This window comes from Natator depressus, chromosome 3, assembly GCF_965152275.1.
Source record: "Natator depressus isolate rNatDep1 chromosome 3, rNatDep2.hap1, whole genome shotgun sequence".
Lineage (NCBI taxonomy): Eukaryota > Metazoa > Chordata > Testudines > Cheloniidae > Natator > Natator depressus.
Window position 1 is genome coordinate 50649476 of NC_134236.1, and position 15510 is coordinate 50664985.

Below are 15510 nucleotides of genomic sequence, written 5' to 3' on the forward strand. Positions count from 1 at the left end.
TAAGGTTCTTCTTTAAATCCTGTAATGGAATAATAGCTATTTGGTGCCACAATTAATTATATTTTATAAACACAGTATCATAAAACAAATTAAAGATATACAGTAAACAGGGAACAAAGAGGAAATTATCTAGTGCAAGCTTTTTGAGCACATACATTGTAACCAATCAGTTAATAACTGCTTTGTTGGTTATTATAAATCTGAAATGAAGCAGAGACAGGATAAATCTAATAACCAAGTGATAAAGTGTAGTCGTTACTTGTTGGTGTGATTATTGCTACTGTAAACCAAGTTCTAAACCTTCTGACTAGTCTGTTTTTTATATCTCCCCCAATACAGCTTTTAGCAGTGCTCAAAAATGCATCACATTTCTTATAAACAAATAAGTGCAGCTCACAATGTTAAGCTGTGCAGTATTTTAATATTTAAGACAGTATTTCACCAAAGTTTTATGTTATCATGACCACATTATTCTACCACCCTCCTTGTTCTCCTAGGACAGAGATATTTTGCATGGAGGTAGAACATAAGATGGGTGATTGAAATATAGATGTGTAAATCATCACAATAATTCAAGATTAAGATAGTAGTCACTTTTGTAAGTGGTATGTACAAGAAAAAATAAGCAAGCTAAATAAGGCTCCTGGCAGGACTATTATTGCAGTAAATTCTCTGCTGCTTATTTGTATTGTTTCAATAGGACCACTCACAGAGTATGATACTACTCACCATGAACAGGGGCTGCAGAATCTGGTCCATAGTTAAGGAAGTATTAGTATTTCCCTTCTTTACAGTAAATTTCTCTCTCTCACACCCCACCCCACACACCCTCATTATGTTAAACAAACATTAAGGTTGCAAAGTCAAGCACTGAAATTAGAAATGCCAGAATTAAGGTTGCTTGTGCATTATGATACTGTTTCTAATTACAAGATCACATACTAGTTTTTCTACAGTATTCCTGTCTCATTGGCTAGGTCTATACTATGAGCTAGTGGCGTGATTCCCAGCTCAGGCACATATTCTTGTGCTAGCTTGATGAGACCATGAGTCTGTATAATAGTGTGGCCACGGTAGCATGGGCAGCAGCAGGAGCACCACAATTTAGCCATGCCGAGTACATACTCCTGGAGTTCAGGCAGGTTTGTACTCAGCGCAGCTAAGCTGTGTGGCCACTGACTGTGCTAACTGCAGCTACGCTACTATTTAAAGTCTCAGTAGCTGTAATGGAACTAGCATAAGTACATGTATGTGAGCTGGAAATCACACCCCTTGCTCATCGTGTAGGCCTGTTCATTCGTTGCACAGAATAGACATGTTCAAGGGATGAATCAGTATTGTGTGGTAGAGGAAGCTATTGCCCATAGGACTCCTGCCTAATTGGTTGCAGAAGTTGGAAGGCGTGTAATGAATGAGGCAAGAGATTGTAGAATGAGAAAGGACGGTCTCATGGATAAAGGCATTTGAATGATGCCCTGGAGCCTTGTTCTCCCAAATGGCTTGCCTGTTTTGGTTAAAATTACAAACAAACAAACAAACATACAAAATCAGCTTGAGACAGACACCCAGCATGGAAAAATTCAGTCCAAATGGTTATAGTTTTGCAAAGTTATAAGCAACTGAAAATAGAATCTTGCAATAGGAAGTTTCAAGCAATCTTAATAGTAGGCAGTGCTATCAGACTCACCTACATTATAAACTCCTCCAAACCAGGGATTATTTTAACTATAAAAATTCACTCTCTGAAATTTGGCACATCTACATCATTTAGCTGCAGCTAAATTGTCATTCCAAGGTACATTGTCTATTTGTTGTTGCTGCATTGATATGCCCTGCAATATTTTATCAAGACTGAATTGCCAACAGGCAAATCAGTTGAAACTATAGTAAAGACCAAAATGATCAGACACAGATGAACACGATCTCTTGGGGAAGAGTCAATATGGCTTTTCCAAAGGGAAATCATGCCTTGACAATCTATTAAAATTCTTTGACAGTGTCAACAAGCGTGTGGACAAGGGTGATCCAGTATATATAGCGCTTAGAAAGACTGACAAGGTCCTACAACAAAAGCCCTTAAGCAAAGTAAGCAGTGATGGGTAAGACGGAGCGTCTTCTCATGGATTTGTGTCCTATCTTTTAACTAGTTACTACGTGTAGCAATAAATGTTCAGTTTTCAGAATGGAGAGGTAAATAGCAAGGTTCCCCCATCAATCTGTAATGTACCACTGTTCAACATATTAATAAAATTATCTGGAAACAGGGGGAAACAGTGAGCTGGCAAAATGTGCAGATTATACAAAGTTACTCAAGATAGTTAAGACCAAAGCTGACTGAAGAGTTACACAGTGATCTCACTAAACTGGATGACTGGGCAATAAAATGGCAGACAAAATTCAATGTTGATAACTGCAAAGTAATGCGTATTGGCGAACACAATCCCAACTATACATACAAAATGATGGGGTCTAAATTAGCTGTTACCGCTCAAGAAAGATATTGGAGTCACTATGCATAGTTCTCTGAACATATGCGCTCAATGTGCAGAGGCAGTCAAAAAAGCCAACAGAATGTTAGGAACCATTAGGAAAGGGATAAGTAATAAGACAGAAAATATAATGGTACTATGTAAATCCATGGTACACCCACACCTTGAATATTGCATGCAGTTCTGGTCATCCCATCTCAAAAAAAGATGCATTAGAACTGGAAAAGACAGAGAAAGGCAACAAAAGTGATTAAGGGTATGGAACAGCTTCATATGAGATGAGATTAAAAAGACAGGAACTGTTCAGTTTAGAAAAGAGAAAACAAGGGGCAGATATGACAGAGGTCTATAAAACCACGAGTGATCTCAAGGAAGTGTTATTTACCCCTTCACATAAACACAAGAACTAAGGGTCACCCAATGAAGTTGATAGGCAACAGGTTTAAAACTAACACTTCTTCACACAACATACAGTCAGCCTGGGGAACTCATTGCCAGTGACTGTTGTAAAGGCCAAAAGTACAACTGGGTTAAAAAATAATTAGATATGTTTATGGAGGACAGGTCCATTTATGGCTATTAGCTAAGATGGTCAGGGACACAACCCCATGCTTTAAGTCTCCCTTAACCGCTGACTGCCAGAAGATGGGACTGGACAATAGGGGATAGATCACACAATGATTGCTCTGTTCTGTTCATTCATCTGAAGCAACTAGCGCTAGCCACTATCAAAAGAAAGGATACTGAGCTAGATGGACCATTGGTCTGACCCATTATGACCGTACTTATATTCTTATTCAGTCCCCTTTATTGCATGATCAATCTGGAAACAAAATGTATGCTAATAAACTGTTTTCACTTCTCATGAATTTGTACCAGTATAAGAGCATGTAAAAGGTTATTTGATTTCATCATTTATATTTCCAAACTGGAAAAATAGTAGTGGGATGAGAACACTTCAATCTCTTTGGTCACTCGATTACAGACCGAAAAGTTGCAGTTCTTCAACAAAAAAAATTCAGGAACAGATGCCAACGAGAGACTGCTGAATTGGAATTAATTTGCAAACTGGATACAATTAACTTTGGCTTGAATAGAGACTGGGAGTGGATGGGTCATTACACAAAGTAAAACTATTTCCATATGTTTATTCCCCCCACCCCACACTGTTTCTCAGACGTTCTTGTCAACTGCTGGAAATGGCCCACCTTGGTTACCACTACAAAAGGTTCTCCCCCTCCCCACCCCCCCGCTCTCCTGCTGGTAACAGCTCACCTTAAGTGATCACTCTCGTTACAGTGTGTATTGTAACACCCATTGTTTCATGTTCTCTATGTATATAAATCTCTACACTGTATTTTCCACTGAATGCATCCGATGAAGTGAGCTGTAGCTCAGAAAAGCTTATTCTCAAATACATTTGTTAGTCTCTAAAGTGCCACAAGTACTCCTTTTCTTTCTGTATTCATTGCATTCAACAATATCTATGCCCTCAGATCAGACTAGACAAAACCCAGCTTTTCTGGTATGTAGCTCATGCCACAACACTGTTGCAAAATCATCATTAATGCAGATTATATATAAAGTAAAACCTTGAATATCAAAATGTCATGCGGTACAGTGAATACATTTGGACAACTGAAATTTAAAATAGTTGCAAAGAAATTAATAGGCAAAAAGGGACATAATTCTGGTTCAGATTGCAAGGAGTTTGGGTTAGCTGAAGTAGTTCTGTATAATACAAATATAAATGAAAGTGAGTTTCCTCCATCCCTTATTTGTCCTGCTACATAGTATTCTAGAATTTTGGGCCCCCGTTTCAGAAAGCACTTAAGCACACACTGGAGTCCTTTTCTGAATAGCGATGGTTTCTGAAATTCAAGCCTGAGTTAGGATTAGTCTTCTGAACTGCAGTAATATTGGAACTGATCAGAATTATTAGTGTAAACGCTGCCAAATAAAATGTTATTATTGTATTTTTAGTTTTGCATGTAAATTCAGAATCTTTTGTATAAAGACATTTATATAAAATGTAGCACATGTGAACAATGCCAGTACAAATATACAATACTCAAGGATCTTAGAGGCATATTTCTACACTGAGGTCCATGACCTATGATCATAAAAAAACAAAACAACCACACACACAGAAGATACTGAAGGAACAATTAGTGGATTGTTGGGCATCTCATAAAATGAATCTTCAGGAGATCAAATTGTTTCCTGAACCAGGTAGGATTTAAAGAATGAATGATTTCAATGTAGCAGAACTAGAGATAATTAGAAAAAAAAATGTTATGAGCCACTTACTGGAACAAGGAATTTTTTAATCTCTTCCAAGGCATGACTCATACGTGAATAAGCTTCCCCAGGTGGAGCAAACACTTCAATTAGAACATGAAGCTCGTCGCTCAAGTGTGAATATTTGGCTTCCCCACTTTTCCTTAGTTCTTCTTCCTGTGAAAAAGGTTATTTTTAGAAATAAGAATCTATTCATTTTGCATTGATTTAGCATTTACAGCTAATGTGACAGAAGGGCATAATCTAAGCAGACTTTCAAACGCTTTGAGAAATAAAAATCTAGAATGAGCCACTTGAAGGTTTAAAAATCACTTGAGTGTTTGAGTGATAAAAGCAGCATAATTATAATCTACAACAGATTGTAATCAGTACAGTGAAAAATGCTAAATACTTCAGAAATACTGAAATATCATTAACTGTAATGCAGAAACTGCATTAGGGAGACAGACAAGCTGTATGATCCTTCACTGTACAAAGGCTTTAAATCCACACATACTTTTACTATGGCCAGAATATTTTAAGATATGGAGATCTGAGTAATTTACTGAGTTCTCATCAAAACAGTGCTATAACTTTTCTGAAAATTGCATGGTATCATTCAGGAGAAGGATGTTTCAGTTGTTAAAGCTCTAGATTTGAAGTCAGGAGATCTGGGTGCTGTTCCCAGTTCTCCCATAGACATCCTGTGCAACTCTGGGCAAGTCGCTTAACCTCTCTGTGCCTCATTTTCTCCATCTGTAACATGGGGATAATAATTCTTTCCTACATCAGAGCAGTGTCGTGCGTCATAATTCAGTAGTGTTTGCGAAGTGCTTTGAGGTCCTTAGCTAGAGAGTGCAATACAAGAACAAATATCGCTACAATGCGCTCCATATAATTCACTGAAAAGATGCAAATTAATGGGCAATTTGTGATAAGGTTACCGCTTATTATGACAACATGATGGATAAGTTTGTCACTACTATAAAAATGCACTGTAAACAAATCTACTGATAAGCAATATTACAGTTGGGAAAGCAGGGACTCAGAAGAAAGGAAATTAAGAGTTAAGGCTGAAAGCTTAACTTTTAAATATATTTTTAGACAAAATCCTACCTACTTCTGTGCTAGACAAGTATATCCCCTTTTATAGATGGAGAAACAATGATAGAAAGAGAAGTTAAGTAACGTCCCCAAAGTCACACATTAAGTCATGGTAGCATGGGCTGAGGAAAGTGTGCTTCACTTGAGTTAAAATGTTATATTAACATGTATGTTTTAGAAATCACATAGCAAAATTTTCTCTTTGAAGTCTTGAGCATAGATCTGCAAGCTCAGTTCATGAAAATTAATATGAACTCAGCAGTATTTAGAAGAGTGAGTTTGTTCAATTGTTGCTGAAGAAATAAAAACAAAATCAAGCTGTCAAGAGGTATAATGCCCTCATACTGGTGTTTTGGTAGGTGAAGATTATATGGCATGTTTTAATTTTTAAGGTGAGGCTCTTCTTTATTTGCATATTATTAAAAGTGAACAAAGTCTTACAGAAAGGTATGTGAGAGTCCATCATGTGATAGAATTTCTCTTACACTAGATCAGAATTTTAGTGTCAGTGACATTAAAACTTTACCACTGAGATCCCATGTAAAAGTACACAGTCAATGAAAGTATATGAGACAGTCTGTTGTGAGATGTTACAATGAATTTCACCCATTGGAATAATTAGATATGAAGAATTTCAACAGAATTAGATTTTGCTATAAAAAAACATTATGAAACCATGCAGTAATTGTTTCAAACTTCAGTCCTATTTCTCTTTGATTCACAACAAAACAAAACACAAAAATTAAGTTCTCAGACTCTTTTAGGGAAAGTTACCAACACTCTTTGGAGTTTTAAAAATGAACTGGATTCTTTTCTAATGAAGTAAAGGGAAAATGTGTCTGGATCACTAAGTTTATTATAGCTTTGCACAGGTAAAAAACAAAATGGACTAATGTATTAATAACGATTTACTGTTGCATACCTCACTCAGCAAGTTTGATATGTGTTGTAGCATGGTAACATTGAGTGCTGAGAAGGATGAAACAATGGGATAAACTCAGAAACGATCTATTTGAACTCTTTATTTCAGACTCCTTCCCAGAAATTCAAAACTCACTGCCAGGCTGAGAGCCTTCTCCCAGCAGCAGCCTTTCTCACTAGTGAATTCTCAGGAGCAGCAGGGAGAAGATAGTGCTGTGCATCTCCTCCAGTGGTATCATCATCAATATTTCTTGCAGGGGCATGCAGGCCAGTTTCCTGGGTTGGGGGAGAGGGAAAGTGGCTGAATTTTCAAACGCACATCCAATCCCACATCAGGGATGGATGGCAGAAGTTTATACTTCTTTGGCCGTAGGAGGAGCAATAAAAGGAGAGGAAGTCATACAGCTCAGGGAAAAACAAGGCAGATTAGGAAATCACAACTTCTGCGAGCACCACGGCAACCTTGCTTCTACATTCATTGCATGAGACTAAGTGATTCAGGATTGAGCATATCCACACATATAACCATGTAGGAGGGACACAAAAGATGCCAAGAACAGCGGCACCACAAAGCCCAGCTGGGACAGAGGTTGTTGAATATTTTTTGCTAGGTCTATCTCATCATGATCTAGAGCAGTGTTTCCCAAACTTGGGATGCCGCTTGTTCAGGGAAAGCCCCTGGCAGGCCAGGCTGGTTTGTTTACCTGCCGCATCCACAGGTTCGGCCGATCATGGCTCCCACTGGCTGCGGTTTGCCGCTGCAGGCCAATGGGGGCTGTGGGAAGTGACGGCCGGTACGTCCCTCAGCCCACGCCACTTCCCACAGTCCCCATTGACCTGCAGCGGCGAACCGTAGCCAGTGGGAGCTGCAACTGATTTAGTCCATAGTATTTCACCCAGGAATTGGTGTAGTGGAGGGAATTATTCTTCCCTGTTTAAATGTATGCTGTTGAGCATAATAAACTCTAGTTCAGTCACAAGTTATCTTTTGAAAAGGTGTCCAATGTCAATTTAAAGACTTCAAGTGACAATGACTATCATTTCCCTTGATAAGCTGTTGCAATGATTAATTACTGTCACTGCTAGAAATTTGCCCCTTATTTCCAATTTAAATCTTTCTGGCTTCAATTTATGGTGCTGCAGAAGCAACTCCTAGTTAAGGTTAAAAACATTATCTAATTAATGAGTTGCAAAGTGCTTTGAAGATGAAAAGGACTATACAATTGCTACAGTAAGTAATATTAACTAAGCCAAATACCAATCCTACTCTAAGTTTTTTTTTTCTTTTCTTTGTTAAAAGCCTCTTTCTGCCTGAAGTTTGTCATGTGGAGACAAATAAGATTCAGGGGGATTAATCTGAGGTTTATTGAGAAAGTCAGCTAACTTTTTTTTAAAGAGCTACATCAAAATGGTGTAGCTAGGAACTTCAGATATGGAAGAAACATAGAGCACAGGAGTAGTGTGATATGGTTGAGAATGTACCATGGGGCTTATAAGCACCATGGAAATGTCAACATTTTGGAGTTTCATCAAGTCCCAAAGGAATTTATAAGTTTCTTCACCAGCTTTGTGGAGCTCATAAGTATTATGGAACTCACAGGTATCACCACCATTTTATACATGAGGAAACTCATACCAAAAGGTGGATTGACTTGTCAAAGCTATAAGGACCTACCGCACACACAAGACAGAGAAGAGCATAATGAACTATGAAAACATGCTAAGGAATGCAACAAATTGAGAAGCTGATAGAATACTTAGAGACATATAATGGTGGAGGCCAAGTCAAGTTTTTTGTGGAATCTTAACTCTTTTTCTATGAAATATATATAACAAAGTTCTCAAACATGTGTGCCAGAATTACAAGCCCAAATGCATACTTATGCATCTGCCTTTCAGAAGTCAGGGGAGCTCAGGGCACCTTATTTAAGTCACTACTAATTCATGTGGGGGTCCAACTTTGGCACCCAAGTCCAAGAATTTTGGCCTTGGATTTTTATTTTTTTAAGGTTTGATTTTGTTTATAAAATGTATTCAGTTACAAAAGTCTCAAGATTCCTGTGAACCATTTCCCCAACAAATGACTTTAAAAACAAAGTTAAATTAAAAATTCTCACCGCAAACAATATTTTACACACACACCCCTCCACCCCCCTACCCAGGGGTGGTATAGAAGGGAAGTGGGCTTCCTGGACACAGATCACTATCATCTCCGGCTATCATCTCCTTGATATTTAAGTCTGGAGAACATTAGCTCAGGTACCCCAGATTACACCAATTGCCCTGTTAGTGTGCAGGAACTGAGAGCAAGGCAATCTCTCAGACATGCTTAGTTATTTAATTCACCTGGGTATCTTTCTCCTTAACTCCTGTTCACAAATAGAAAGGTCCATTTTCTGCATAGTATTCATCAAGGAATTATAAATAAATACATATTTCTTATTTATTTATTTATTTATATACATATATCTATATATCTTTGTGGGGTTTGGATGAAAGCATAGTTGAGCCCACATTTCACATTGTGGCTGGCATCTATTAAAAAACTAAACAAAAAAACCCTCTTCCTGACTATATATCAGTGACGTCCAAGCTTTTCAGTCTGAAGCCTAAGCATGTTATTTCCAAAAGGTCAAGGGGCCACAATCAATACTTTGGGGCAGATTCTGTGGCACCCTCCATTCCCTTCGTGTGAAGGCAGCACAGACAGCTCTTATACATCTATCTCTGTGGCCTGCAGCACAGGGGTCATGTCAGGGTAAAACTGGTTGAAAGTGTTCAAAATTGGAAATTGTGTGACAAACATTTTCCCCTTTTAAAACCAGGTCCAGTCCAGGGCAGGAGGGAGAGTGGCTGGTGTGTGCTGCACTTGGCAGCTGACGTATGATCTCATGCAGGCCAGAAAATTGGTGCAAGTTAACTCAACCTAGGCTAAATTAGGCTGAAGCAGGGAACTAGAGAGCCATAACTAGGGTGACCATATTTCCCTAAACTGAAAATGGGACATGCAGGACTGGTGCGAGCCACCTCGTGTCACTGCTCGTCCACCATGAACATTTCTCCATGTCCCACAATTGAGCCAAGTAGCAGAGATGGGGGGTGTGGGAAGAGGAATGAGTATCGGCTGGGATCTGGGCAGCAAAACAGGGTGAGTACTTTGGAGCTCAGAGCCAGGTGGTGAAGCTATTGACTATGAGCCAGCTAGTGGGACATGCCAGAATAGCAAAGGGGCAGGAAGGAGATTCCAGGTAGCAGGAGGGACCAAGTTGACTGCAAAGAACAGCCCTGGAAGATGGGGGAAGGCCGCAATGCAGGGGCACCATTTCAGATTTTGGTATCGGGAGGGGGAAGAGGAGCGAGCAATAGGGGAGCATGTGTGGTCACTCTCGGCCAGTGGTACAAAACTCAGGGAGGGGGCAGGTGCCTCCCCACCACCCTCCCTAAATGGCACCCCTGCAGGGATCTGGCAGAAGTGGGTGACTAGAGCCAGACAGGTCTTGGTGGAGAGGGACTGGAAAGTGCTCTGGGGACTGGACCCAAAGGACGGTGGGTGGGGAGGACATGAGGCCAGGGTGGGGGCTCCGGGGCCTACTTGGAGTGGGAGGGAGCATGCTATGCTTGCTGCCCCAACACCAGCGGATTCTGTGGGACCCGGTCAGTCACTTACCAGCCGGGTGGCGCAGTAGGCTCCATGGCCCACGAGCCATGGCTCCATGGTCTGGCTGGAAAAGAGTTTGAATTAGGGCCTTGACTGCCCTGCCCTGTGATTGGGGTGTCACATGCTCATGCTGCAGCCCATCGCTCCCTGATTGGAGGGACATGGCATAGCAGAGACATCGGCCAGTCTCCTGTCCCGCCTCATCCCCCTCTCCCCAAATGTTGCTGCTCACCCTCCCTGAATGTTCCTCTATCCCGACCACCCGCCACTTTTTTAATCAGTTGGCAAAAGCTAATGGGACAAATGGCTAGTTTTGCCAAAAAAAGTTGGAACACCAGTGACAGGTCTTAAAAAGGGGACTGTCCCAGCCAAAACTGGATATTTGGTCAATGTAGCCATAACTGGTTGTTGGTTCTCCACATGTCCTCCTTTTACCAAGCTATCATAGGTGGCTATGTAGCAGAGGGGAGCTATTTTTCGTTAGGCGCTCTCCCAGGCTCAGGCAGAGCCAATAAAGCTCCTATCCTGCTCTCCTTGGGGACCCTGTAGCCTAGCAAGTCAGTCTCCTCCTTCCTCCTCATACCAATGAGGCTGATTCAAGCACTTCAGTTTAAAAATGGCAGGGCAGGGAATAGCTCAAAGAACACATTTTCAATTCTTAAACAATTGCAAGTTCAATCACAGTTTAGATCTTCAAGGACCACAAGTGGCCTGAGAGAGAAGATTGGACACCACTGCTATATTAGCTTTGCAAGATTCTTCTTTAAAAAATACAATTTACCCGACAAGTTCACCCAATATTATACTGCACATAGTAAACTAAAAGTTTCTGTTCCATTTTAGCTCCAGACAAACTTCTGTCTCAGTCACCACTGCAAAACGTGTTCCACATAGATGAGGGCCCTCCAAGCATGGGAAGGTAAACGAAGTTTCAGTCCAACAGAATAAAGAGCTGTGGAAGAGTATTGTTGCTGCACATTGCCAGTAGCTCTAAAACACTGGAACTTTTTTAAAAAAGTGAGACCCTGAAAACAAAGAAACAGCTCTGTAACAAAGTCCTGCCCTCTGTCAATACATTGGAATTATATATGGAAAAGATTGAAGTATACGTACAAAAAAAGGAGAGTAGCATTTTCTCTGAATTTGGCAAATACACATATTTAATTTCTATAGGAAAAATAAAATGTGGCAAGGGAAAAGACATCCCAGATATTAAAGATCATGCGTCTACTAATTTTGCATGTGAAATCATCTCACATTTTATTGGTGCTAATGAGGCCCATAAAACAGACAGACAAACAAAAAAAGACAAACTTCCCATAACCCCATTACTGAATGTATTGTGCTTCATTTGGTGTACAATAAAGGCAAAATGATTTCTGGAAAATACAGGATGCAAGGTCCAGACTTAGTTGGTATCTCCACATTCAAATAATTCACCAGCTCATGACAGATATTCAGTGACAAAACAGAAACAAACAAAAATCTATTAAAAGCTACGAAAGGACAAATTTAAGAAATTATTTTTAAAAACCAAAACAATACACTTAAGTGTCCTTTGGAAAGTTAAGGGTCCTAGACTAGAGCGTTAAAAAGAACTAATTTCTGCTTTCACTAGTGTAGTGCAGGACCAACAGATTCAGTAATGTTAAATGTTAGGAACATGTTAACAACTTGTTCCACTTTTCTTAGACTCTGACCACTAAATTCACATTGACTTTGACTGCCTTTGAATCAGATCATACACTGTTTAACCTGATTTCAAACTTGTATTAAATGCACTCATCTCTCTCCAGCTATATTTACTTATATCAAGAATAGACAAGTTCTCTTGTCTTTAACAAACTTGTCAATGTCTTTTTCACATGTTTAAAAGCTAGTCTCCTGCTTGATTAGGACCACAAACAGTCCCACAGAAGGCTAGAAGTTACTGCTAATAAGCTAGATAACAGTCCTAAAGCAATTAATGAAATTGCCAATTATTTATGATCAGAATTCATCTTGAAAATTAGTAGTAATAAACAGACATAATTTTACATCAGACATATTAGGAGACCCTGTAGATTAAAAAACAAAACAAAACAAAACAGAATCTTTCATTGTTGTCAAACGGAATTGTGATGGCTCTTCGGTACCCAAGGCTGAGTCATCTTGTTACCCCCTGCCTCCAGCATGAGGAAGACTTACATGTGCTTAACTGGGTGGCAGCTCCTTGACATCACCAGCCTGTTAGCCACCCAAGCACTCTCCTCTAGGCTATGCCAGCCCTTACTTTGCCTTTCAGGTTAACAGTAGGTGTACCCCAGATCCCAAACCTTTTTGTACTGTTCCCCTATAGCAGTGTTTCCCAAACTTGGGATGCCACTTGTTCAATGAAAGCCCCTGGCAGGCCGTGCCGGTTTGTTTACCTGCCGCGGCCGCAGGTTCGGCCGATCGCAGCTCCCACTGGTTGCAGTTCGCTGCTGCAGGCCAATGGGGGCTGTGGGAAGCTGTGCGGGCCGAGGGAAATAATGCCCTATAGTGTTCAGAAGTTTGGGTCCGCATATCTATTCAGGGGACATCATCATAGGACCTAATCACATCAGCCACACTATCAGAGGCTCGTTCACCTGCGCATCTACCAATGTGATATATGCCATCATGTGCCAGCAATGCCCCTCTGCCATGTACATTGGCCAAACTGGACAGTCTCTACGTAAAAGAATAAATGGACACAAATCAGACGTCAGGAATTACAATATTCAAAAACCAGTCGGAGAACACTTCAATCTCTTTGGTCACTCAATTACAGACCTAAAAGTGGCAATTCTTCAACAAAAAAACTTCAAAAACAGACTCCAAAGAGAGACTGCTGAATTGGAATTAATTTGCAAACTGTATACAATTAACTGAGGCTTGAATAAAGACCGGGAGTGGATGGGTCATTACACAAAGTAAAACTATTTCCCCATGTTTATTTTCACACTTACTGTTCTTGTCAACTGCTGGAAATGGCCCACCTTGATTATCACTACAAAAGGTTTCCCCCCTTCACTTCCCCCCCGCTCTCCTGCTGGTAATAGCTCACCTTTCCTGATCACTCTTGTTACAGTCTGTATGGTAACACCCATTCTTTCATGTTCTCTGTGTATATAAAATCTCCCCACTGTATTTTCCACTGTATGCATCCAATGAAGTGAGCTGTAGCTCACGAAAGCTTATGCTCAAATAAATTTGTTAGTCTCTAAGGTGCCACAAGTACTCCTTTTCTTTTTGCAGATACAGACTAACATGGCTGCTACTCTAAAAACTGCCCTGTAGTGTTCAGCCCCTTATCCACTGAACAGTCACAGAAATACCAGGTCTGCTGTCCCAAAGGAACAGTGAATACATCCATCCTGAGTTCAACCATAAAAGTTGGTTTCTTGCTTAATACCACAAGACAGATATATGTAGAGGGAAAACCAGAATAACTTCAAGACTCAAGAAATAATGAGTAAAGAAATAATGAGTAAAGAAATAAAGTAATGAGTAAAGAAATAATGAGTAAAGATATAATGAGTAAAGATAATTGAAACAATGAGTAAAGAAATAATGAGTAAAGATAATTGAAACAAAAAAGGTAACATATAAAACAAAGTCATAATACTCTTTCTAAAGACTAAATTTTACTGTTTAACCTCTTGTCTAAAGAAGTCTTATTTCACCAAGGCTGGTTCAGATTCATTTTCATACATGTAAATACACTGCCTGTTTACTTCCTAGGTGCAGGATGACAGGATGTCTTCTCAGTTCCCCAAATATAGTCCAGCAAGCCTTTGAAGATTTTTGCAAGATAAGGTTCTCTGCCCCTGCTGTGTGCACTTCATTTTTGGCTTCATATCTGTTGACTTCATATGTAATTGTGTCCCAATTGTGTTAGCTTACAGTGCTTAATTTACATACCGATAGAGAGCCAGACATAAGTGTCTTTTGTCTGACAGGAAACCTGTATCACAGCAGAGGTGGAGAAACAGAATCCAAGAGCATATTTTCAGTATATATATTCACACACACATACACACGTAACTCCTTACGTAGTAGATGTACATATATTTTCCAACAATATTAATGAGCAGTGTTACTTTGGCTTTCATTTAAGACCTCACATGAGATTCTTTGATGTACCAGAATGTACATACCAGAATCAGGATATTCTTCAACCCCCTTGCCAGTTGGCACTGAGGGGTTTGTGGGTCACAATAGCTATAATCTGTCTTCTTTAAGAATCAATACATACTACCCAAAAACAATAGACCTGAATTACTTGAAATACAAAACAGCTTTTCCAAAATGCATATGTCGAAGTTACCACAACAAACAATTTACAACATGTTTGGCATTTAAAACATCCAAAGAGAAATGTAAATAGACCTTATCAATATTCCAATATCCATAATTCCTTTCTATAAACTTCTGGTACTATGAAAATAACACAATTCTTTCCAAAACAAATTTTGAACATGCAACACTCAGGTTTTACTATCTTCCCATATCCAGAAATTGTATGAGATTAACAATGGGCATCGTGACTAGAAGTATATTGAATTACCTGAAAGAGAACATTTTGAAACTCTCATTCACAGGTCTGAATGAATGCCCTTTGTTGCCAAAGGTGAGATATCTTCCAAGGTGGAATGTACAGCAGTCCCATATTTTAAAAAAGGCAGACCTTTGGCATTAAGCCACAGCCATGCATTGTAAACAGTGTGGAAGCTGCACCACTTCTGAGGGAATTGCAGAAGGAACAGTTCCTGTCCAGGCTTCTCTATGGCACAATGGGAAATGCATAAGCAGTATGATCCCTGCTCCAATTGGGTGGATTATGCTTCCAGGGCCCAATTCAGCAAGTTGATTAAGCTCATGCTTAACTATAGACTTAACCAGTTTGAGGTTCTAATTCAGGAAAGCACCTATCCACGTGCTTAAGTCCCATTATAGGGAGAGAGATTTAAACATGCTCTTTAAATTAAGTGAATGCTTAGCCACCCTTCCTTATTAAGGATGCTCTCCTGAATAAGGCCCAAATCAAAGGGATTT

General features: G+C 39.7%; 1 protein-coding gene across 11 annotated transcripts in view; it reads right to left on the bottom strand.

Moving 5' to 3' along the window:
- Nucleotides 1-15510, bottom strand: part of KHDRBS2 (KH RNA binding domain containing, signal transduction associated 2) — a 614322-nt gene that overhangs the window by 295532 nt on the left and 303280 nt on the right. For 10 of the 11 annotated variants that reach the window (XR_012638769.1, XR_012638770.1, XR_012638767.1 and 7 more), the window contains one exon: nucleotides 4800-4946. The exons of the other annotated variant lie outside the window; for it this stretch is intronic. Coding sequence is in view for 4 of the 10 variants with exons in the window: in XM_074947899.1 (XP_074804000.1) it covers nucleotides 4800-4946 (147 nt within the window). In the remaining 6 variants the exon portion in view is untranslated. The remainder of the gene's footprint in view (nucleotides 1-4799; nucleotides 4947-15510) is intronic. 11 annotated transcript variants of the gene reach the window in all.